We start from the raw sequence: 26,446 nt of genomic DNA, 5'->3' as shown, positions 1-26,446 counted from the left end.
CATTGTTGAACAGTGGTAGAAAAATTGGGCCTTTGGTGGTTGTGGTTGTGTTGCTGGTGCCACAACACTGTAAGTCCACACAGTTACTCTCGGTGAGCGCAGGAACGGGCCCTGCTGTGAAATATTATATCAAGAATTGTAATTACATGCACCTGTTAAACAGGGGCTGAAAAATTGGGCCCTAGGCACTGGTGCCACAACACTGCAACACCTCACAGAAACTCTAGTTGGAGAGCAGGAATGAGCCCTGCTGCAAATTATTGCATCAAAAATTGTAATTACACGCCCCTGTTAAACAGCGGCTGAAAAATTGGGCCTTAGGCACTGGTGCTGGTGCCACGACACTGCAACCACTCACAAATATTGTAGCTGAGCGCAGCAATGAACCCTCCTGCAAAATATTGAACAGTGGTAGAAAAATTGGGCTTTTGGTGGTTGTGGTGGTGGTGGTGCTGGTGCCACAACACTGTAAGTCCACACAGTTACTCTCGGTGGGCGCAGGAACGGGCCCTGCTGTGAAATATTATATCAAAAATTGTAATTACACACCCCTGTTAAACAGGGGCTGAAAATTGGGCCTTAGGCAGTGGTGCTTGTGCCACAACACTGCAACCTCTCCCAGATACTCTAGTTGGAGTGCAGTAATGAGCCCTGCTGCAAAGCATTGCATCAAAAATTGTAATTACATGCCCCTGTTAAACAAGGGCTGAAAAATTGGGCCTTAGGCAGTGGTGCTTGTGCCACAACACTGCAACCTCTCCCAGATACTCTAGTTGGAGTGCAGGAATGAGCCCTGCTGCAAAGCATTGCATCAAAATTGTAATTACACGCCCCTGTTAAACAGGGGCTGAAAAATTGGGCCTTAGCCACTGGTAGCGGCACGCAGAACCAAAAATGTTCTTCCAAGCTATCAGCAGGATCATTGAGGAGTAGGGATGAGCTTCGACTCGAACATTGGCTGTTCGTCCGTTCGGCGAAATCAGAACATTTTGGTCCGTTCGCGTCAAATTCGCGTGGCGCTCACGGCCCACAATGCACTGCGATGGCGCAGTGCATTGCTGGCTCATGATTGGCCAAGGATGCACTGTGACCCCGCATGCTTGGCCAATCGCAGCGCCAGCAGCGAGGAGAGCCATGATTGGCCACAGGCAGGATGCCTGTGGCCAATCATAGCTCAGGCTGTGTAGTGCACGCCCCTCACTATATAAGGCCGCCATCGCGGCGGCCTCGTGTAGTGTGTTGGCGTCTGAAGCAGTGGGTGTTCTGTGTACCTTCAACACAGTACACATCGATCGTTTTCGGCCGATTTTCTATCTTGCTGTTGTGTAGTGGTTATTGTCTGCGTGCCCTGACCGCAGTATACACCGCTATATTCACCTCACCTATATAGCTAGTGATCTATCTTTAATAATAGAGCTTGCAGTCAGTAGTGTTAGGAGATAGTGCGTGCTGTCTGCGTGCTCTGTACCCAGTACATACCGCTATATCCACCTACATAGCTGTTCTCTATTTGAGCCCACTTGCCATCTGCAGGAGTTATTGGAAGTTGTGTGTGCCTCCAGCACAGCACAGTATACATCTGTATATACCCCTTTATCTCTGGTGTTCTCTGGTTATTGTCTGCGTGCCCTGACCGCAGTATATGCCGCTATATTCACCTCACCTATATAGCTAGTGATCTATCTTTAATAATAGAGCTTGCAGTCAGTAGTGTTAGGAGATAGTGCATGCTGTCTGCGTGCTCTGTACCCAGTACATACCGCTATATCCACCTACATAGCTGTTCTCTATTTGAGCCCACTTGCCATCTGCAGGAGTTATTGGAAGTTGTGTGTGCCTCCAGCACAGCACAGTATACATCTGTATATACCTCTTTATCTCTGGTGTTCTATAATAAAGGCATCTGCAGGAGTTAGTGGGTGTTGTGTGCCTCCAGCACAATATAAACTACCCAACTGCTGTTTTACCCAACTCCCTTCAGGCCATTACCATGTCTGGAAGGCCAGCAAGGAGAGGCAGACAGGCGCGAGCCGATAAAAGAGGGCAAGCAGGCTCTGTGTCTAGAGACAACAGTGCTGGTCATGGACGCGGTGCATTGTCATCAGCACGTGGCCATGGGACATGCTTGTCCTTCTTTTCAGCAGCTGGACATGTTGAACTGCAACATGCCAACGACTTGGTAGAGTGGATGACCAAGCCCTCTTCATCCTCCTCATCCTCTCTCACCCAGTCTCAGGGTAGTAGCAAAGCAGCTGCCAACGCATCGTCTTCCCTCCTCTCAATGTCATCATCAGTGACTCCTTCCCTAGACCCACCACGTCCTCCTGAGGAGTCTCCTGAACTCTTTGAGCACAGTGTTGGGTACATGCTCCAGGAGGATGCCCAGTGTTTTGTGGGCTCTGATGATGATACTCAGCTAGAGGAAGGCAGTAGCGTGAGCGCAGAGAGAGGGGATGCTCAAGAAGGACAGCAATCTGGCAGTCATGTTCCACAAGCTGCAGCATACTACCAGGTTTGCTACAGCGATGAAGAGGGAGGGGATGATGAGGGCACTGACTCCACGTAGGTGCCTGGAAGGAGGGAGGAGGAGGAGGAGGAGGCACATGTCCACCGAGGCAGGATGCCCTCCGGGGGCCAGCTTAGGGGCAGCACACCGACTGAATCACACCGCAGAGCTCCGCCTGTGCAGAGCGCTGCCTCTGCGCGTTATTCTAAAAGTTCTTTGGTGTGGGCCTTTTTTGAGACGAGTGCATCAGATCGCACCGCTGCTATTTGCAACATATGTCTCAAGCGTATCTCACGTGGCCAAAACATCAGCCGCTTGGGCACCACATGCTTGACCAGACATATGTTGACCTGCCATGCAGCTCGTTGGCAAGCGTACCTCAAAGACCCACACCAAAGAACAAAGCGGACCTCTCCTTGCTCCTCATCAGCTGGCATCTCCAACCCCACTAGACCTTCAGTCCTCTCTGAAACCTGCTCTGAGAGGAATGAAGGTGTAGAATTAGGTGTGTCACAGCCAAGTGCTTCCGGGAACTCTGCTAGCGGTACACCCACGTCCGATTATAGCAGGCAAATGTCCCTGCCCCAGCTGCTGGACCGGCGGAAGAAGTTCACTCCCAGCCATCCACATGCCCAGCGGTTGAATGCTAGCTTGGCTAAATTGCTAGCACTTCAACTGCTGCCTTTTCAGTTGGTAGACTCGGCCCCCTTCTGTGAGTTTGTACAATGTGCGGTTCCTCAGTGGCAGGTCCCCAAACGCCACTTTTTCTCACGGAAGGCGATTCCGGCTCTCTACCGGCATGTGGAAGGCAATGTCCTTGCCTCGCTGGACAGGGCGGTCAGCGGTAAGGTGCATATTACCACTGACTCATGGTCCAGCAGGCATGGACAGGGACGTTACCTGTCTTTCACGGCCCATTGGGTCACTCTTCTGGCAGCTGGGAAGGATGCAGGACAAGGTGCAGTAGTGTTGGAGGTTGTTCCGCCACCACGCCTCCAAAATGCTACTATTGGTTGTGACACACCTCTCTCCTCCACCCCCTCCTCTTCTTCTTCCTCCATGGCCTCTTCCAGTGCTCTGTCCTCAGAACCAGCGGTGCTCCATAGGCGTTCCAGGGGCTACGCAAGTACGCAGGCAAAACGATGCCATGCCGTGCTTGCGCTGGTTTGTTTGGGGGACAGGAGCCACACTGGGGCGGATGTTTTGTCAGCTCTGCAGGGGCAGGCCGAGAGGTGGTTGACCCCACGCCAGCTTAAGCCAGGAATGGTGGTTTGCGACAATGGCACCAACCTCCTCTCCGCCCTCCGACAGGGACAACTGACCCATGTGCCCTGTGTAGCTCACGTCCTTAACCTGGTGGTGCAGCGGTTCTTGGGCAGGTACCCCGGCTTACAGGATGTCCTGAAGCAGGCCAGGAAAGTCTGTGTGCATTTCCGCCGATCATTTAATGCCTGTGCTCGGCTGGCTGAGCTCCAAAAGGAGTTAAACCTGCCCAAGAACCGCCTTATATGTGACATGCCCACCAGATGGAACTCAACATTGGCCATGCTGCAGCGGCTGCACACGCAGCAGAGGGCCATCAATGAGTACCTGTGCGACTACGGCACCAGGACAGGGTCAGGGGAGCTCGGTTTTTTCTCACCACGCCAGTGGGGCATGATCAGGGATGCATGCACTGTCCTGTCACCGTTTGAGGAGGCCACAAGGATGGTGAGCAGTGACAGTGCATGCATCAGTGACACTGTACCTCTTGTCCACCTCTTGGAGCATACGCTGCGTGGAAAAATGGACAGGGCACTTGAGGCAGAACAGAGGCAGGAAGAGGAGGACTTCCTTGCTTCTCAAGGCCCCCTTTATCCAGACAGTGTTCCTGCTGTGCCACCCATCACACAGGAAGAGGATGAGGAGGAGGAAGAGGAGGAGGAGGATGATTGTGTCAGCATGGAGGTGGAGGCTGGCACTCAGCATCAGCAGCAGCAGCAGCAGTCTTGTAGGGATGATTTACAGTCCCAAGAAACACGTGGACTTGTACGTGGCTGGGAAGAGGTAGCTGCGGATCATGTTGTCCTTAGTGACCCAGAGGACTCCGGACCGAATGCCTCAGCTAACCTACGCTGCATGGCCTCCCTGATCCTGCAAAGCCTGCAGAAGGATCCTCGTATTCTTCGGATCAAGGAGAGGGACCATTACTGGCTGGCCACTCTCCTTGATCCACGGTACAAGGGTAAGGTTGCCGACCTTATCTTGCCATCGCAGAGGGAGCAGAGGATGAGACATCTCCGGGAGGCCTTGCAGAAAGGTCTGTGCAACGCGTTCCCAGAGACTGGGAGGTTACAAACTCCTGGTCCTGGACAACGTGTTGCTGAGGCATCGGTCAGAAGGAGCGGTGGAGAAGGTGGCCGTCTGACTGATGCTTTCAGACAATTTTTTAGTCCGCAGCCCCAAGGTATGATCGGTTCCAGCACCCATCGCGAGCGTCTGATTTACATGGTGCAGGAATACCTAGGGGCAAGGTCAGACTTGGACACCTTTCCCACGAAAATCCTCTGGCTTACTGGGTCTTGAGGATGGATCACTGGCCAGAGCTTGCACAGTATGCAATTGAGCTACTGGCCTGTCCTGCATCCAGCGTTCTTTCGGAACGCACCTTCAGTGCTGCTGGTGGCTTTGTTACCGATCACAGGGTGCGCCTGTCCACCAAATCAGTTGATCGACTGACCTTCATCAAGATGAATCAGTCTTGGATCACCCACAGCTACCAAGCACCTGAAGCTGATGTAACCGAATAATTTTTTTTGAAATACCACATCCCTTCAAGACTGCCTATGCTGATGCTGAGTGACTGTCCTGTTATGTTGATTGTCTATCCTCTTCCTCCTCCGCTGATATGTTGGAAAAACATTTCTGGTTCTGGTTGATGCCATCAGCCCAATTTTTCTGCCCCTGTTTAACAGGGGCGTTTAAGTACAATTTTTGATGCAATGCTTTGCAGCAGGGCTAATTCCTGCAATAAAACTAGAGTATATGGCAGAGGTTGCAGTGTGGTGGCACCAGCACCAGTGCCTAAGGCCCAACTTTTCTGCCCCTGTTTAACAGGGGCGTTTAAGTACAATTTTTGATGCAATGCTTTGCAGCAGGGCTAATTCCTGCAATAAAACTAGAGTATATGGCAGAGGTTGCAGTGTGGTGGCACCAGCACCAGTGCCTAAGGCCCAATTTTTCTGCCCCTGTTTAACAGGGGCGTTTAAGTACAATTTTTGATGCAATGCTTTGCAGCAGGGCTAATTCCTGCAATAAAACTAGAGTATATGGCAGAGGTTGCAGTGTGGTGGCACCAGCACCAGTGCCTAAGGCCCAATTTTTCTGCCCCTGTTTAACAGGGGCGTTTAAGTACAATTTTTGATGCAATGCTTTGCAGCAGGGCTAATTCCTGCAATAAAACTAGAGTATATGGGAGAGGTTGCAGTGTGGTGGCACCAGCAGCAGTGCCTAAGGCCAAATTTTTCTGCCCCTGTTTAACAGGGACATGTAATTACAATTCTTGATATAATATTTCACAGGAGGGCCCCTTGCTGTGCCCACCCAGAGTAACGGTGAGGACTTATAGTGTTGTGGCACCAGCACCACAACCACCAAAGGTAAATTTTTCTACCACTATTCAACAATGGCATGTAATTACAATTCTTGATATAATCATTCACAGCAGGGCGCTCCAGCGCCCACCAAGAGTCACTTTGAGGGCTTACAATGTTGTGGCAAAACCAACACCTTGTTCCGCCATTTCTGCAGAGCATATAGGGCAGGCCCCTACTTTCAAACATCCAATTTACAAACATCTCCTACTTGCAAACGGAAGGAGACAACAGCAAGTGAGATGAAAAAAGATGGACGACAAAACAAATTATACAGGGGTGATAACCCTTCCCTATGTTTTCCAAAAAGCTTAAAAATAGTTTTTTTGACTGGAGCTACACTTTAAAAATGTACCAGTTGAAAATTACAAACAGATTCAACTTAACACAACAAACCTACACAGTCCCTGTCTTGTTTGCACCGCCTGTATACTGCTGTTCTGAGTATATAGGGCCTGGGGGCCCCACGCATTTCCTTTTTTTAATATGGGTACAGGGTTCCACTTAATATGCGTACAAGACCCAAATAGGCTGGTAATGGGCAGGGAGGGCTACCCATGCCATTTTTCTGAATGATTTTCAACCATATTGCAGGAACCAGATATAACATTAAAACCGCAAGCAGTTTTAAATGGTATTATTTCCGTTTAATGTCATTTTGTGCAGGGACTGTTCTAAACACGGGAAACACGTGGAACTTCACAGGCATACTACAGACACCCCCCAGGCACCATATTTAAAGGAATATTTCACTTTTTTTTCACTTTAATCGTCATTAAAATCAGTGCTCCCGCCAAAACGGCCATTTTTAAAAACATTTTAGGCATTGACCCATGTCCCCTGGGGCAGGAGCCAGGTCCCCAAACCCTTTTTAGGACAATATCTTGCATATTAGCCGTTAAAATTAACACTTTTCATTTCGAATGTTCGAGTCCCATAGACTTCAATTGGGTTCTAACGTTCGTTCGAATTTGGGGTCCGTTCGAAAGTTCTGGTGCGAACCGAACCGGGGGGTGTTCGGCTCATCCCTATTGAGGAGGAAGAGGATAGTCAGTCAACATAACAGGACAGTCACTCAGTATCAACATAGGCAGTCTTGAAGGGATGTCACTTTTAAAAAAAAAAATTTGGTTAGTGCTTGGTAACTGGTGGTGATCCAAGACTGATTCATCTTTATGAAGGTCAGTCGATCAACCGAGTCTGTGGACAGGCTCACCCTGTGATCGGTTACAAAGCCTCCAGCAGCACTGAATGTGCGTTCCGAAAGAACGCTGGATGCAGGACAGGCCAGTAGCTCAATTGCATACTGTGCAAGCTCTGGCCAGTGATCCATCCCCAAGACCCAGTAACCCAGAGGATTTTCGGTGGGAAAGGTGTCCAAGTCTGACCTTGCCCTGCACCAGGTAAACCAGACGCTGGCGATGGTAGCTGGAATCTATCATACCTTGGGGCTGTGGACTAAAAAAATTGTCTGAACGCATCAGTCAGACGGCTACCTTCTCCACCGCTCCTTCTGTGACTGACCTCACAACAAGCCTCAGCAACACGTTGTCCAGGACCAGGAGTTTTTAACCTCCCAGTCTCTGGGAACGCATTGCACAGACCTTTCTGCAAGGCCTCCCGGAGATGTCTCATTCTCTGCTCCCTCTGCTACGGCAAGATAAGATCCGCAACCTTATCCTTGTACCGTGGAACAAGGAGAGTTGCCAGCCAGTAATGATCCCTCTCCAAAGAATACAAGGATACTTCCGCAAGTTTTGCAGGATCAGGGAGGCCATGCAGCGAAGGTTAGCTGAGGCATTCAGTCCAGAGTCCTCTGGGTCACTAAGGACGACATGATCCGCAGCCACCTCCTCCCAGCCACATACAAGTCCACGGGTTTCTTGGGACTGTAAATCATCCCTAAAAGACTTCTGCTGCTGATGCTGAGTGCCAGGCTTCACCTCCATGCTGACACAATCCTCCTCCTCCTCCTCTTCCTGTGTGATCGGCGGGACAGCAGGAACACTGTCTGGATAAAGGGGCCTTGAGAGGCAACGAAGTCCTCTTCTTGCTGCCTCTGTTCAGCCTCAAGTGCCCTGTCCATTATTCCACGCAGCGTGTGCTCCAACAGGTGCTCACCATCCTCGTGGCCTCCTCAAATGGTGACAGGACAGTGCATGTATCCTAGTGTGGGGGAAAAAAAACAAGCTCCCCTGACCCTGGTCAGGTACTGGGGGAAGAGCTGTACTGGGGGCAGAGCTGTACTGGAAGAAAAGCTGTACCAAGGGAAGAGCTGTACTGAGGGGGATGAGCTATACTGGGGGACTTATGGTCCAGCGGGTATGGACAGGGACGTCCATACATGGTCTCTCAGTACAGCTCTGCCCCCACAGTACAGCTATTCTCTCAGTACAGCTCTTCCCCCTCAGTACAGCTCTGCCACCTCAGTACAGCTATTCTCTCAGTACAGCTCTGTGCCCGAACCATCTCTGCTCCCCCAATACAACTCTGCCCCATCAGTACAGCTCTTCCTCCAGTACAGCTCTGCTCTCAGTACAGCTCTTCCCCCTCAATACAGTTCTGCCCCCAGTACAGCTATGCCCCCTCAGTACAGCTCATCCCCCAGTACAGCTCTGCCCCTTCATTGCAGCTCTGCCCCCCGGTACAAATCTGCCCCCTTAGAACCGTTTCCCCCCAAGATTAGCTCTACCCCCTCAATATAGCTTCCCAAGTACCGCTCTAGAATGGTGCCTCGATATACTTTGCATTGGGAACTATAATTGGTGCATTGCAGTCTGTTGCTCTTCCCTCAGTACACCTGTCCCCCCAGTATAGCTGTTTTCCCCAGTACTTCTCCCCCAGTACAGATTTTCCTCCAGTACACCCACCCCTTAATACAGTTTTTCTCCTGCAGTACAGCTCTGCCCCCTCAGTACAACTCTTCCCCCAGTACAGCTCTTCCCACAGTACAGCTTTTCCCCCATACAGCTCTTCCCCTAGTACAGCTCTGCCCCTTCATTAAAGCTCTTCCTCAGTACAGATCTGCCCCCTCAGTACAGCTCTTCCCCCAGTGCAGCTCTGCCTCCTCAGTACAGTTCTTTTCCCAGTACAGCTCTTCCCCGTCAGTACAGCTCTTCCCTTAGTACAGCTCTGCCTCCTCAGTACAGCTGTTTCCCCCTTAGTACAGCTCTGCCCCCTCAGTACAGCTCTGTCCCCCTCAATAAAGCTCTGCCCCCTCAGTACAGCTCTGCCACTTCAGTGCAGCTCTTCCCCCAGTACACCTCTGTCCCCTCAGTACAGCTCTGTCCCCCTCAATAAAGCTCTGCCCCCTTAGTACAGCTCTGCCACTTCAGTGCAGCTCTTCCCTCAGTACACCTCTGTCCCCTCAGCACAGCTCTGCCCCTTCAGTACAGCTCTTCCCCCAGTATAGCTCTTCCTCCAGTACAGCTCTGCTCTCAGTATAGCTCTTACCCCTCAGTACAGCTCTTACCCCTCAGTACAGCTCTTACCCCTCAGTACAGCTCTGCCCCCTCAGTACAGCTCTGCCCCCTCAGTACAGCTCTGCCCCCTCAGTACAGCTCTGCCCCCTCAGTACAGCTCTGCCCCCTCAGTAAATCTCATCTCCCAGTACAGCTCTGCCCCTTCATTGCAGCTCTGCCCCCCCCCCAGTACAAATCTGCCTCCTTAGAACCATTTCTCCCCAAGATTATCTCTACCCCCTCAATATAGCTTCCCAAGTACCGCTCTAGAATGGCGCCTCGATAAACTTTGCTTTGGGAACTATAATTGGTGGATTGCGGTCTGTTGGAAGTCCATGTTAAATGTGATGATGCAAACGCAACATAATTAATACCAGTATCTCCTTATACAGACCGGGTGGCTGCTGTTGGTGTCATTTAGGGATCTGGTAATTGATTCTGCAACAATAAGTATTTATAGAGCCCCAGCCCTTGCTTAAAGAGCCCCAATGTTTAGAGCCCAATTTACATTTTAGCATGTGTTGCTTTAAGACAGACCATTCTTTTTGAATAATTGGCCAATGCACTGCAACCCAGCCAAACACCAACCTGCCCCATTCGTACCAATGCGGTGGTGTGCTGCAGTGCTGTGCTCTGCCCGCTTCTGTATTAGTGTGTTGGGGTTAAATAAATGGCACTGCAGCACACGGTGGTACACACGTTGCAGTATTCATGTTGCCGAAAGGCATAGATCTGAGTGAATCCTAATTCTTTATCATCCTTCTCTCTCACTTACCTATCAGGAGTCATCATGACCAAGTGGATGCCCCAACCCTCCTCAGCCCTAATCTGCTTCCTGTCATCTCTCTGCACCGGGCTCCTCTTCATCACCATCATCCTCCTCGTCACCATCACACGTGAGTCCATGCTTGCTGCCTCTCCACACAGACACCACAGTCACATTCTATCCATGCTCTAAGAATTCTAAAAGACATCCTTTCTGAATGGGGGAAGGGGTGAAGTGTGGTACAGTCTGGTACAGTAAAAAAAGTGTATTGAAGAAACACAGCAATAGTTCACATATAACCCAGTGGGGAGACTGCCAACCGGGTGGAATCATGGTTACCAGTAACATTGCAATAGCCGGAGTCAGGGCCACTGATAGAAATCATGGGGCCCCATACAGCCTACCTGATGGGACCCCCTTTAGCTTCACCCCTGGTCCCGCCCTTGATCCCTCCTTCAGCCCCACCCCTGGCCCCTCCATAATGCAATTGGCAGCATGGGTGGCACTGTCTGCACCACATTATGGCATTGGCGGCATGGCACGGCACGGGTGGCACTGTCTGCAGCAGATTACGGCATTGGCGGCATGAGTGGCACTGTCTGCAGCACATTACGGCATTGGCAGCACGGGTGTCACTGTCTGCAGCACATTACGGCATTGGCGCCATGGGTGGCACTGTCTTCAGCACATTATGGCATTGGCGGCATGGGTGGCACTGTCTGCAGAACATTATGGCATTGGCGGCACGGGTGTCACTGTCTGCAGCACATTACGGCATTGGCAGCATGGGTGGCATTGTCTGCAGCACATTATGGCATTTGTGGCATTGTTGGCATTGTCTGCAGCACATTATGGTGTTGGCAGCATGGGTGGCACTGTCTGCAGCACATTACGGTATTGGTGGCACGGGTGGCACTGTCTGCAGCACATTACCAATGCTATATTGTGCTGCAGACAGTGCCACCCATGCCGCCAAAATAGCATAATGCCATTGGCAGCATGGGTGGCACTGTCTGCAGCACACTACGGCATTGGCAGCATTGGCAGCACTGTCTGCAGCACATTATGGCATTTGCGGCATGGATGGCACTGTCTGCAGCACATTACGGCATTGGCGGCATTGTTGGCACTGTCTGCAGCACATTACGGCATTGGCGGCATTGTTGGCACTGTCTGCAGCACATTATGGCATTGGCGGCATGGGTGGCACTGTCTGCAGCACATTACGGCATTGGTGGCACGGGTGGCACTGTCTGCAGCACATTACCAATGCCATATTGTGCTGCAGACAGTGCCACCCATGCCGCCAATAGCATAATGCCATTGGCAGCATGGGTGGCACTGTCTGCAGCACATTACAGCATTGGCAGCATTGGCAGCACTGTCTGCAACACATTATGGCATTTGCGGCATGGGTGGCACTGTCTGTAGCACATTACGGCATTGTTGGCACTGTCTGCAGCACATTACGGCATTGGCGGCATTGTTGGCACTGTCTGCAGCACATTATGGCATTGGCGGCATGGGTGGCACTGTCTGCAGCACATTACGGCATTGGCGGCACGGGTGGCACTGTCTGCAGCACATTACCAATGCCATATTGTGTTGCAGACAGTGCCACCCATGCCACCAGTAGCATAATGCCATTGGCAGCATGGGTGGCACTGGCTGCAGGCAGCACATGCGTTAACGTCATGGGTGCCACTCTCTGCTGCACATTACGGCATTGGCAGCATCGGTGGCACTGTCTCTGCAGCAGCCCATAACGCATGTGTTACCTGCAGACAGTGCCACCCATGCCGCCAATGCCGTAATGTATAGATGCTTCTGCAGTAGTACAGCTCCTCCCCCCCCCCCAAGCAAGCACACACCTGTGTCATTGTTAGCCGGGCCCCAGGAGTCACTTCTTCCCGGATCCTGCTGCTGCCTGGACCGGAGTGTCCACAAACGATTCCAGTCAGATGGGATGCCGATACCAGCTGCTTCTTTTGCGTCCTCTGCCATCGCTGCTCACCTGAATTGTCACCTCACTGCTACTTCTGTCACGCGCAGAGAGAGGAATCACTCCACGGCGCCAGGGGAGCGGCACTAGCCAGCAGAGCCAGCATGAGGAGCGGGCACGGTAGAGGCATTCTTCCGCGCCTGAAATAGAAAAAATAGTCCCTCCCCTGCCGCCACCTTTTCTAAAAAGAGCACAAAATTAGAGAACCAAGGCCTTAAATTGGCTTTGCCTGACACAAGATGGCTGCCAGAGCCACATGGGCCAACAGCATCCAACTTGATTGTTTCCCCAGTGACCCCAGAAAACCATGTTCCTCATGACTTCCTCTCCACCTGCAGAACCGCTACAGATGAGCGCCATCTGCAGTGGAGAAAACAGACTGCACCTGCCTACAAGCTGCTAGAGAGGTTACACTGAACCATTGGGAGAGGGGAACAGCAAAGCACAATCACTGAGCAGGACACACAGCCTGTATATGTAATTAGGAAAAAATGGCTGCCCTCTACGTATATTATCTGATGTTGGTTTCATCTCCGGTCTGGGTGGACAAATATGATGACTCACAGACAGAAAGATGGGTAGATAGGCAGATAATCAGGAGCAGGGGCGGACTGACCATTGGGGCACTCTGGCACTGCCCGAGGGCACCATGCCACTAGGGGGCCCCATCAGGGTTGCCAGCCTCAATAAAACCAGGGACAGTGTGTGTCTGTGTGTATACTATATATATGTGTGTGTGTGTGTATACTGTGTGGCCCCTTAATCTCCTATTGCCCAGGGGCCCCATAATCTTCTATTGCCCGGGGGCCCCATAAGTTGTCAGCCCGCCCCTGATCAGGAGTTTTTGTTGTCTTAGTTTGGACATTGAGCTGGATGTATGCAGGGCCAGATTAAGAACATCATGGGTCTGGTGCTGAGGATTTTGATGGGGCCTTTTATAAACAATAAATAAATAAAAGTGAAAAATTTTTTTGTTATAACAAATTAAATTAAAGAGAGAGAGGGAGGAAGAGAGAGAGAGAAAGGGGATGAAAGAGGTGTGAGGGGTAAGGGAGGGAGGATGAGAGAGAAAGGGGGGGGTGAGAGAGAGAGGATGCACATGAGGATGTGTGGGAATGACATCAACGCAGACTGGCCAAGGCAAATGACGGAAGGCACAGAACCCAGAAGGAAGTCCGGGTGAAGATGGAAGTGCCCGGGCCCCGCCAGACTGATCACAGCACAGCACTGGAGGGCTCAGTCTGACAATTTAAGTGTACCCTAATGTGCTAATATGCTGGGCACACTTGTACATTATGGCATAACCTACCCCAGGGCCTCTAAAAAGTAGTAATGTTAGAAAAGTTTACTACCGCTTTACTATCACCGGAGCCTCTCATGGGGCCCCTACTGACCCTGTGGCCCTTGGGCAGTGCCTAAGTACATGGTTGTCAACATTTCAAATATATTTTAGGGACGCTTTTTTTCCAAGTGCTATATTTAGAGTAGATGACATCCCCCGTGTTCCTCTATACATCACAATAGTCATTACAAAATAAAATAAGTACTAATAATGGGGAAGAACAAATATGAGGACTGTGAGATTTCCTTTAGTTGAACTGACAAAAGTGCCCATTCTAGAGCTGATAACATTGAGGATATTCAGTATCATTTTAACATATCATTTTAAAGAACAGTTTTTGTGGGTAAGAGGCATAGGGGAGGAGTGTGGATGGTATAAAAGTGGGAAGTATGTGCAGGTGAGGGAGAGGAATGTGGAGGGTCTAACAGTGGGCACTATGTACAGGAGAGGAGTGCAGAGGGTATGGCAGAAGGCACTATGTGCAGGAGAGGAGTGTGAAGGGTAAGACAGTGGGCAGTATGCACAGCAGAGGAGTGTAGAGGGTATGAAATTGGGCACTATATATAAGAGAAGAGTGTGGAGGGTATGACAGTGGGCACTATGTACAGGAGAGTAGGACAGTAAGCAGTAATTACAGGAGAGGAGTGTGGAGGGAGGGTATGATGGTGGGCACTATGTATAGGAGAGGAGTATGGAGGGTATGAAAGTTAGTAGTATGTACAGGAGTGGAGGGTATGACAGTGGGCACTATGTATAGGAGAGAAGTGTTGGAGGTATGACAGTGGGCACTATGTATATGAGAGGAGTATGGAGGGTATGATAGCGAGTAGTATGTACAGGAGAGGAGTGTGGAGGGTATGACAGTGGGCACTATGTATAGGCGAGAAGTGTTGGAGGTATGGCAGTGGGCACTATGTATAGGAGAGAAGTGTTGGAGGTATGACAGTGGGCACTATGTATATGAGAGGAGTATGGAGGGTATGATAGTGAGTAGTATGTACAGGAGAGGAGTGTGGAGGGTATGACAGTGGGCACTATGTATAGGAGAGAAGTGTTGGAGGTATGGCAGTGGGCACTATGTATAGGAGAGAAGTGTTGGAGGTATGACAGTGGGCACTATGTATAGGAGAGGAGTGTGGAGGGTATGACAGTGAGTAGTATCTACAGGAGAGGAGTATGGAGGGTATAGCGGTGGGCACTATGTATAGGAGAGGAGTATGGAGGGTATGGCGGTGGGCACTATGTATAGGAGAGGAGTATGGAGGGTATGTCGGTGGGCACTGTATAGGAGAGGAGTGTGAAGGGTACGACAGTGGACACTATGTACAGGAGAGAAGTGTATGACAGCGGGCACTATGTACAGGTGAGGAGTGTGTAGGATATGACAGCGGGCGTTATGTATAGGAGAGAAGTGTGGAGGGTATGACAGTGAGCAGTATGTACAGGAGAGAAGTGTGGAGAGTATGACAGTGGGCATTATGTATAGGAGAGAAGTGTGGAGAGTATGACAGTGGGCATTATGTATAGGAGAGAAGTGTGGAGAGTATGACAGTGGGCACTATGTATAGGAGAGAAGTGTTGGAGATATGACAGTGGGCACTATGTATAGGAGAGGAGTGTGGAGAGTATGACAGTGGGCATTATGTATAGGAGAGAAGTGTGGAGAGTATGACAGTGGGCACTATGTATAGGAGAGAAGTGTGGAGAGTATGACAGTGGGCACTATGTATAGGAGAGAAGTGTGGAGAGTATGACAGTGGGCACTATGTATAGGAGAGAAGTGTTGGAGATATGACAGTGGGCACTATGTATAGGAGAGGAGTGTGGAGAGTATGACAGTGGGCATTATGTATAGGAGAGAAGTGTGGAGAGTATGACAGTGGGCACTATGTATAGGAGAGAAGTGTGGAGAGTATGACAGTGGGCACTATGTATAGGAGAGAAGTGTGGAGAGTATGACAGTGGGCACTATGTATAGGAGAGAAGTGTGGGAGTATGACAGTGGGCACTATGTATAGGAGAGGAGGATGAAGTAATCTGGGAAGGAGAAATGTAAAGGTTTGTGGAAGGATGTTTAGGGACTGCGTAGTGGTTAGGTGGGCCAGTCATGGATTGAAATGACACCAATTAAGCAGAGACCAGCCATAGTCGATCTATGTATGGGCTAGCTGGTTTTATACAAGTCAACCTATTAACCGACTTGAGTACAACCAGCCTGTCAGGTTTTCCCCAAAACAATCAGTGCTGCCAGCTATAGTTAGCAACACTAATCATTGTATTGACTGGCAGAACACAATAACACTGCGGGAGTGATCGCCCCATTCACAGGTCAGCGGGTGAGAGGGTGTGTGGGGACAGGCTGGGGAGAGATACTAGTCAGTCCCTGGGTAGGCTCTGGTTAGTATCAGAGCCAGATACACACAGGTTACATACGCCAAGATCATTAGAGCGAGAGCAATAATTCTAGCACTAGACCTCCTCTGTAACTCTAAACATGTAACCTGTAAAAAAAATGTAAAGCATCGCTTAGTACACAACAAAAAATCGTCCTAACTTTAGTGGGTTTTTTTTATGAATAATGTTTTATGAATGTTTCTTTCCAACATAAAAAGTTGCAAATACCACCATTTTATTTCATAGGGTCTCTGCTAAAACAATATATAATGCTTGAGGGTTCTGAGTAATTTTCTAGCATAAAAAAATGATGACTTTTACATGTAGGAGAGAAGTCTCAGAATGGGCCTGGTTGCCAAGGGGTTAATTATCATAAGTAATATACAAATAATTATTATAAGCTCTGTGAGGTCATCCTCTCCGTCTGCTGCAGAGTGTTCCAGCTTGTATTTATACTGCCGCTCTGTATGTAACTTCTGACAGGCTGTGCAAGCAGCCCTGTATCTCTGGAACCATAGATGATAGCAGCCCCATATTTTAACCAGTGCTGGAGTGGGTCTTTAGCTACATACCCCCAATTGGGGTCTCTGTGACTCCTGATCGCCGAGCTACAATCCTCAAAGTCAATCTTTTTTTTAAATTTTTTATTTTTTTTAATTTCTTTTTTTTTTTGGGCAAATGGGCCTATCTTGAGAAAGGGGCCTGGAGCTGCAGCTCCAATAGCCCCTATGTTAATCCGGCCCTGGATGTATGTGAATAGGGCGAGTCGATGACCTGGTTATCCTTTGCCTAGGCACTCCTGACCTCGGTGCACTTCCTTTGCCTAGGCACTCCTGATCTCAATGCACTTCCTTTGCCTAGGCACTCCTGATCTCAATGCACTTCCTTTGCCTAGTCTGTGGGGGGGCAGCACAGCATAGTACATTACACGGGGGGGGGGGGGGGATAGCACAGTGCATTACATGGTTGGCACAACACATTACATGGTGGATACATGGATACAGCACATTTAATGGTTGGCACTGCCCACTACAGCACATTGCAAGGTAGGCACAGTACATCATAATGTGGGCACAGCACATGACATGGTTGGTACTGCACAACACAGCAAATTGCATGGTGGGCACAGCACATGCACAAGGTGGGCACAGGACCTTATATGGTGGGCACAGCACATGACGTGGCAGGCACAGCTGAGCACATTACATGGTGGGCACTGCACATTACACATGGGCACTGAAAATTATATAGTGGGCACAGCATATTATATGTTGGGTACTGCACATTGCATGGTGGGCACCGCACAGCACATGACAAGGTAGGCACTGCATGACACCACATGACATGGTGGTCACAGCACGACACAGCACAGCACATTACATTGTGAGCACCGCACAGCACATTAAATGGTGGACGCCGAACATGATATGGTGAGCCCTGCACGCCACATTCCATTGGGCACATTGGTGGGCACTGCACAACGCAGTACAGGCAATTACATTGTGAGCACAGCACATTAAATAGTGGACATCGCACATGACATGGTGAGCCCTGCATGCCACATTCCATTGGGCACATTGGTGGGCACTGCACGACACAGCACAGGCAATTACATTGTGAGCACAGCACATTAAATAGTGGACACCGCACATGACATGGTGAGCCCTGCACAGCACATTCCATTGTGGGTACCGCACGACACATGCCATGGTGGACAATGTACAGCACATTACATGGTGGGTACAGCACATTACATGACATGGTGAGCACTGCACAGAAAGTTACATGGTGGGAACTGCACATGACGAGGTTGGCACTGCATGGAGCAGCACATTACATGTTGGGCACTGCACATTACATGGTGGGATCACTGCATGACACAGCACATGAAAAGGTGGACACAGCAAATTATATAGCGGGCACTGCATGGCGCAGCACATGACATGGTGGGCACAACACATCACATGACATGGTGAGCACTGCACAGAAATTTACATGGTGGGAACTGCACATGACGAGGTTGGCACTGCATGGAGCAGCACATTACATGTTGGGCACTGCACATTACATGGTGGGATCACTGCATGACACAGCACATGAAAAGGTGGACACAGCAAATTATATAGCGGGCATTGCAAGGCACAGCATATTACATGGTGGGCACTGAATGGCACAGCACATGACATGGTGAGCACTGCACAGGACATGGTGGGCACATCACATGACATGGTGGGCACATCACATGACATGGTGGGCACTGCACATTACATGGTGGGAACAGCACATGACATGGTGGGCACTGCAAGACACAGCACGACATGGTGGGCACTGCACATTACATGGTGGGTACTGCAAGGCACAGCACGACAGAGTGGGCACTGCACATCACATGAAGAGAAATGCAATGCACATTACATGGAGGGCACTGCAATGTACAGCACATGACATTGTGGGCACTGCACATTACATAGTGAGCACTGCAATGCACAGCAAATGGCATACTGGGCACAGCACATTGCATGGGGGCACTGCAATGCACAGTACATGACATAGTGGGCACAGCACATTATATGGGGGCACTGAAATGCACATGACATGACATGGTGGGCACAGCACGACATGGTGGGCACTGCACATGACATGGTGGGCACTGCAAGGCACAGCGCAACATAGTGGGCACTGCTCATTACATAGTGGACACTGCATTGCACTGCACATTACAGGGTGGACACTGCAAATTACATGGTGGGAACAGCACATGACATGGTGGGCATTGCAACGCACAGCACGACATGGTGGGCACTGCACATTACATGGTGGGTACTGCAAGGCACAGCATGACATAGTGGGCACTGCACATCACATGAAGAGCAATGCAATGCACAGCACATTACATGGAGGGCACTGCACATTACATAGTGAGCACTGCAATGCACAGCAAATGATATACTGGGCACAGCACATTACATGGGGCCACTGCAATGCACATGACATGAAATGGTGGGCACAGCACGACATGGTGGGCACTGCACATGACATGTGCGACTGTGTGTGGTATGCATCAGACTGATTCTGTCCGAATCTCCGTCCGACCCAATTTTCCAACATGTTGGAAATATTTCCCGACCAACTGGGCCGGACGGACCTAATCCGATCATGTGTAGAGCATTTTCATTGGACCAAGTGCCATGCATGCTCAGATCAAATTCCTACATCAAAGCTATTGGCTACTAGCCTGAATGTAGTCCCATCGTAACGAAATTACGTCATCACGTTCTGAAAGATCTGATTTTTCGCCAACTTGGCCCGACCGTGTGTATGCAACAGTTTCGGACACAATCCGTCGGACTAAATCCGACGGGCAAAATCTGACGGATTTGGTTGCCAAAATCTCCGACCGTGTGTACGTGGGCTAACAGATCCTGTGATAGGAGTCAGAAATCTGCAGAGACAAGCCTTGGCAGCAGTGACTAACACTTGTCTCCTCCATGTGTGCAGGGCACAGAGGGCCCCTCTTCCTGCCAAGAAGGCACACAGATATTGATAAGCCACTGGCATGGGCCTATATTGAGGGAGGGGCCTGGAGCTGCAGCTCCACAAACCCCTATGTTAATCCAGCCCTGGATGTGGTGACGACGCTATTGTGCTGCTCAATGTTCTCCTTGCTAGAAAGGAAGCTGTACATAAGGATCTGCAGTGCAAGAATCTCTCTGCTCCTTGCTTCACTCATTATGTGGATCTGTGCTTCCTCAACCACTATCATTGACCCATCAGCTGTCAGATTATCTGTCATCTCTGGGGGGGCAGCTCTGCCATGAGGAAGCAAAGCCCTGCTCCTCTACCAAAATGGTTACCTAGATATAGTGCAGAACAAGACATGGTAAGTCAGTAATGATGTCATGGTCAGGGGTCAGGAGATCAGTAGCTGTAGCAGTAGAGAGGCTCCCACCTCTCCTCAGTCACATCATTGACTACATTGAGCCATGAGTTATTTCCTAAGTGGTGTTCCCCCCGCTAAGGTATTTGTAACGTTGGCATTCTGCTCAATACAGGTTTCAAGTTTTAATGCAACCAGACTCCGTGTGTTCACTGTCACCACACCTCGCTGCACTTCCGCACAAATAGACAGGGGTGACTAATGTGAAATATTGACTTTGTCTCCGGCAGGTCAGGGGGTGGATCAGACAGAGCACATCATGGAGGTGAAGCTGAGGAATCTGAGTCTAGGGGTGCAATCCAGAGTGAAGGGACTGTCCCAGCATGGTAAGATGGACCTCCATGTGGTGATGGGAGTGACGGTAGGCAATGGGCTGTCTGCTCTACTCACCAGCTATATGTTCTCTTCCACCAGATTCCTTGATGCTCGAAAAACTGAAGGTCATGGAAACCTTTATAATGGACTTTAGAAGTGAGTTGGTGGTGGTGGGGGGTTGTTCTAAAGAGGGGTTGTGTACAGAATGGGGAGCTATGATCCCTCAAAGCATTCAGGATAAATCCAAGGTGCTATGTGTGTGGCTCACAGGGATGTATGAAACTGAGAAAAATGTATTTATAACTAATAATTTTGGTGTTTCTTTTCTGCAGAATCTGAGGTGATGAGTAAAGTGGCGGAAATTGAGTCTTCCATGAAACATATTTTATCTAATGAAGTAGCAGGTAATTACACATTCTAACAGGGGACCTATAATGGGCTCAGTGGATGACCCTATTAAAGCCTCCAGTGGTCCCTACACCAACAGGTCCTGATTACTGGACCTACATCCATGGGGAACGGTTTCTGGGAATGGGTGGGATTTTCTAGAACAGGACAATGTGGGGAAGATTTTAGAGAACTCTTGGATCTATCAGTAATGCTCTAATGCTCCAATTTTAGGGCACATAAATGCAAAAAAATTATCAGATTTTTTAAAAAAATATATAAAATTTGAGATTGCACCAGTAAATAGATACCCAACATGCCAAACCTTAAATTTCCATGCGCCCGTAAAATGGCGACAAACTTTAGTACCCTATATTTTCCACAGGCGGCACTTTAAAGGGTCATCAGCTTAGCGTTACAGAGGAGACCTGGTCCTAGAATTATCTCTTTCACTCTGGCGTACGCGTCAATATGTAACACAATCGCAATCAATGTTTTTATGAGTAGGCACCCCATCGCTTGCGTTTATGGTCATGCGTGCGTATATATATGGGGATGGGGGTTGCCCGACTCTACCATATTTGGTCAATGATGTCATAATAATCCCACACTTTAAATTTTTTTGTTTGATCTTTGCATGGGGTTCCCCCTTAAAATCCATACCAGGCCTACAGGGTCTGGTATGGCATTTGGGGGAACCATTTTGTTTACATGACTGGCTATTCCTGGTCTGTAATGTTGCTAAGGGCACAAAGGGTGCCAGAGACCATTGATAACAAGGAAGTTGTCATGTGTAGTAGTGGTAGAAATATCTCTTCTCTACATGCCATTTGGCTCCTATCGAATTATTAAAAGGTCCAGCTTTAGGATGGACGCTAAAACAGCCAAACTTCAATGCTAACTTGTGCTTGGATAGAACTTTAAACCCCTCCCTAGTGATCATTGTAGAAGAGTCATCTTACATTGGATGTCAATGGAAAATTGCCTCGTACATTTGTGGTAATTGTGGGTGGGAGATCAATCTGTCACAACTAAAGGAACCCCTTGCAACCTCCAGAGGAACCCTAAAGTCCCAGGGACCACTGGTTGAACAAGCCTGGTATAGACAATTGTGCTCTTCTGGCATTGTGGTAACAGTTTGGTGAAGACCCTTTTCTGTTCCAGCATGACTGTGCCCTGTGTACAAAGCCAGCTCCATAAAGACATGTGGAGAAACTTAAGTGTCCCAAACAGAGCCCCAACCTCAACCCTACAAAACACCTTTGGGATGGAACACCGATGGTGATCCGTCTTCTCATCCAACATCAGTACCTGACCTCACAAATTCTCTTTTGGGTGACTGGGGTTCTAGATTTCCACTGTGTTTCCAGCCTTGTCGCAACTTGGAAAAGTCCTTTTCATTTCCAATAAGCTCCATAAAGACATGGTTTGACCAGTTTGGTGTGGAGGAACTTGAGTGTCCTGCATAGAGCCCTGACCTCATCCCTAATGAACACATTTGGGTGAATTGAAATGTCAGTTGTGACCTAGATCTTCTCATCCAACATCAGTCTAGACCTCACGTACTAGACCTCACAAATAAGCATAAGTTCCCACAGACACCCTTCAAAATCTTATAGAAAGCCTTCTCAGAAGAGTGGAGGATATTATAACGACAAAGAGGAGTAACTCTATATTAATAGCCATTATTTTGTAATGGGATGTCCTCCAAGCTCATTTAGGTATTGTAATGGGATGTCCTCCAAGCTCATTTAGGTATTGTAATGGGATGTCCTCCAAGCTCATTTAGGTATTGTAATGGGATGTCCACCAAGCTCATTTAGGTATTGTAATGGGATGTCCACCAAGCTCATTTAGGTATTGTAATGGGGTGTCCAACAAGCTCATTTAGGTATTGTAATGGGATGTCCACCAAGCTCATTTAGGTATTGTAATGGGATGTCCTCCAAGCTCATTTAGGTATTGTAATGGGATGTCCTCCAAGCTCATTTAGGTATTGTAATGGGATGTCCAACAAGCTCATTTAGGTATTGTAATGGGATGTCCAACAAGCTCATTTAGGTATTGTAATGGGATGTTCACCAAGCTCATTTAGCTATTGTACTGGGATGTCCTCCAAGCTCATTTAGGTATTGTAATGGGATGTCCACCAAGCTCATTTAGGTATTGTAATGGGATGTCCTCCAAGCTCATTTAGGTATTGTAATGGGATGTCCTCCAAGCTCATTTAGGTATTGTAATGGGATGTCCAACAAGCTCATTTAGGTATTGTAATGGGATGTCCAACAAGCTCATTTAGGTATTGTAATGGGATGTTCACCAAGCTCATTTAGCTATTGTACTGGGATGTCCTCCAAGCTCATTTAGGTATTGTAATGGGATGTCCTCCAAGCTCATTTAGCTATTGTAATGGGATGTCCTCCAAGCTCATTTAGGTATGTTGGGAGGAGGAACTTGAGTGTTCTGCAGAGAACCATGATCTCAACCCTACTGAACACCTTTGGGGTGAAGTGGGAAGCCATTGGTGAGCCAGGTCTTCTTATCTGACAACAGTACCTAACTTTGCAAATGAGCAAAAATTCCCACAGACTCCCTCCAAAATCTTGCGGAAATCCTTCCCAGAAGAGTGGGCAGTGTTAAGGCCCATACACACGATCAGACTTTTTGACAACAAACATGCAAATTAGCTGTTTTGGAGCAACATCCGGCCGTGTCTACGCTCCATCGGACAAACTTTTTTGGTTTTTATCGGACTTTTGTTGGCTGTGCGAACGGACAAACTTTCTGGCAACAAAAGTCAGATGGAGCAAAGTCCGATCGTGTGTACAGAAAACCATAGGAGTTTTTGTACAAAGTACAAATAGGCATGCTCAGAACCAATGCAAAAGATCAGACAACAATACAGAAGTTTACCAAAGGTGGCGATAAAGAGCATAAAAACCACATGATTTGGTGAAAGTTGGCTGAAAAAGTCCTGCCGTGTGTGTATGCAATACAAGTTCTCGGCCAACGCCCTTTGTACAAAAATCCACAGGAAAGTTTGTACAAAGTCCGATCGTGTGTATGAGGCTTTATAGTTACAAAGTTGGGTCAACGTATTGTTACAGACAATGCGTGGGACAGATAAAACAAGGACAAGAAAAAAAGATAGAGAGAAAGAGAGAGAGAGAGACTGTTACACAGAATGGTTGTTCTTGTGCTTAAATTAACAATACAGTGAGTTTTTTTGTCTATATGAATAGTCTAGGTTTTTAAATGGAATGTCCGACGAGCCCATGATGTCAGGTGTCCACAAGCATGTGACAATATTTAGTAGCACATCTTCACCTTCTTCTTTGACACCATATCCATGTATTTGTAGCATCAGGGTAGGAAGGTGGGTAAATGGTGTCTTCAAAAGCAGCTCAACAAGCTTCTCGAAGACGATCCAAGCAACACTCATTAACCTGCAAGCCAAATGTCTTCAGTTCAGACATACGTATCCATTTTTCAAAGAAGAACAAACTGGGTACAAGTCTTAATAACCAAATTGTCTGTTTTGGTACTCCAACTTTGTAGAACTAAACCTAGATTTCAATGATGGCAACCTGTAGGGCAGGGCTGGTGACCCTCCCTCCTTGTTCCCCTACTTGTTGGGCGCAAAGTTTGGATCACATGGAAGGCCTACCCCAGGGTGCGTTCCTCTTGGCTATGCTAGGCACCTGTAACATGATCACTTTACTTCACACACATGGGGTACCTTTACTTTGTGCCGTTTTCATTAAATGCCTTGGGACAAGGCTCAGGTTGCCATCAGGCAATACTTGACCTTAAGGCAGGCCTCTACTCTTATGCCGCATACACACGATCGGACTTTCCCACTGACTTGGTCCGGCGGACCGGAATCCATCGGACAATTCAATAGTGTGTAGGGTCCAGCGGCTTTTTTTCCCCAAAAGTCAGACGGACCTAGAAATAAAACATGTTTCAAATCTATCCGATGGACTCGAGTCTGACGGACTGAAAATCTGGAAAACTGTCTGTGTGTTAGTCCGATGGACAAAATACGACGCAAGGGCAGCTATTGGCTACTGGCTTTTGAACTTCCGTGTTTAGTCCCGTTTCGTCATCATGTTCAAAATGGATGGACTTTCGAACAGACTTAGTCCGGTCGTGTGTGGCCAAGTCCGTTTTGTTCAGAAAGTCCATCGGACCTCCGCTGAAAGTCCATCAGGAAGACCGTCGGACCTAGTCCTTTCGAAAAGTCTGCTCGTTGTACGCGGCATTAGAGATGAACGCATACCATGTAAACTTGCACCAAAACTGCTCATTAGTAAACCCTTGGGTCCCCTTGTTAATGTACACTCCCACTGTTGAAGACCATGCCAAACACTGATCAAACCACCTGTTTAGCAATTTCCACTGTCCTCAGTAGCAGAATGGGCCCTGCTGTGCACATAGCGTTGACTCCACATGTGCACTTGGCATGACTTTTGAGCTTCTGTACCTCTGTAAATGATGGGGACCTCAGCTATGCCAATCGGCTCCCATTTCTATGGGAGACAGACCGCTGCAGAAGGAGTGCCAACAGCAACTCCCTCGCTGCTAGAGGCCGCACCACCTGCAACGCTACCGACAGGCTGCTTAAATTGATGGTAGACCTTTGTTACCCATGGTAACCATTGGCTGTACTGCACCAGGATGCAGTGCTGTCTCTTCATACCCCAGTATGCTAGTGAGCCAAAGTTGTAGAAGAGTGCAGGTTACTTGCATTACACCCCTCTATTAACTTCAGACCAGGGGGAAACAAAGTTTCAAAGCTTTATTTAGAAAAGTGCAAATTACCATCTCAAGTCCAACATGCAAAACCAGGATTATTCCTACACCCCTATTCCTAACTCAGGCAATGTGCTGCCCCGACATACCTGCAAAGGTAGAGCCCATGTGCATTTAGTTCCATTAGTGACATTTCCCAGTATCTGGTATCTTTGGGGAGGAACCCCAGGTACAGTGGACAATCTACGTCAGCCTTTCTCAACCTTTTCAACACAGAGGAACCCTTGAAATAGTTTCCTGGTCTTGGGGAACCCCCTGCTAAAAATTGGAAATCTACAACTCATGATACGTTAGTGTGATGGTCAGTGGGAATAATGGTCCTTACACTTGTGGTCATTGGGAAGAATTACCTCCTTACAGATAGCTAAAAAGATCAATGGTGTCGGTGGGAACTTATCTAAGAGGCAGAAATTGCCCAATGCTGAAGGAACCCCTAGCAACCTCTGGAGAAACCCTGGTTGAGAATCACTGCCCTAGACTAATGACATCTCCAAGAGCTAATTGGAGTGAGGTGTCAGCCAACTGGAGTCCTATCAATGAGATGAGATTGGAGGTGTTGGTTACAGCTGCCCTGCCCTATAAAAAACACACACCACAGGCAGAAATTGCCCAATGCTGAAGGAACCCCCAGCAACCTCTGGAGGAACCCTGGTTGAGAATCACTGATCTACGTTATGGCAGTAGCAGGTAAAATTTGTGTACTCCTCACGGGTGCAACTCTCCAATACTCTCCCTTATGGGTGCTTAGTCATGTTCTCTGAGGGGCTCTTAAGTGCTCAGGCCTGGGCTATGGGGTTCTCAGGCCCAGGCTCTGATACTCTTAGGCCCGGGCCCTCGGTTCCGGACCACTGTCTTTTATATCACATGACCAGTGGTATCGGTCCTAAAG

General features: G+C 48.7%; 1 protein-coding gene across 3 annotated transcripts in view; it reads left to right on the top strand.

Moving 5' to 3' along the window:
- The window catches only part of LOC143962179 (asialoglycoprotein receptor 1-like), a 48,857-nt gene that overhangs the window by 7,149 nt on the left and 15,262 nt on the right, over nucleotides 1-26,446 (top strand). For 2 of the 3 annotated variants that reach the window (XM_077471510.1, XM_077471509.1), the window contains exons 2-5: nucleotides 10,382-10,495; nucleotides 20,271-20,366; nucleotides 20,455-20,511; nucleotides 20,688-20,759. In XM_077471510.1, the coding sequence (XP_077327636.1) occupies nucleotides 10,390-10,495; nucleotides 20,271-20,366; nucleotides 20,455-20,511; nucleotides 20,688-20,759 (331 nt within the window). In that variant the 5' untranslated portion in view covers nucleotides 10,382-10,389. The remainder of the gene's footprint in view (nucleotides 1-10,381; nucleotides 10,496-20,270; nucleotides 20,367-20,454; nucleotides 20,512-20,687; nucleotides 20,760-26,446) is intronic. The other variant, XM_077471511.1, reaches the window with a different exon arrangement.

This window comes from Lithobates pipiens, unplaced genomic scaffold (assembly GCF_037356315.1).
Source record: "Lithobates pipiens isolate NorthernLeopardFrog02 unplaced genomic scaffold, aLitPip1_a1.2 Scaffold_8, whole genome shotgun sequence".
Taxonomy (NCBI): domain Eukaryota; kingdom Metazoa; phylum Chordata; class Amphibia; order Anura; family Ranidae; genus Lithobates; species Lithobates pipiens.
The sequence above is the reverse complement of the archived record's forward strand: the minus strand, read 5'-3'. Positions and strand labels throughout refer to the sequence as shown.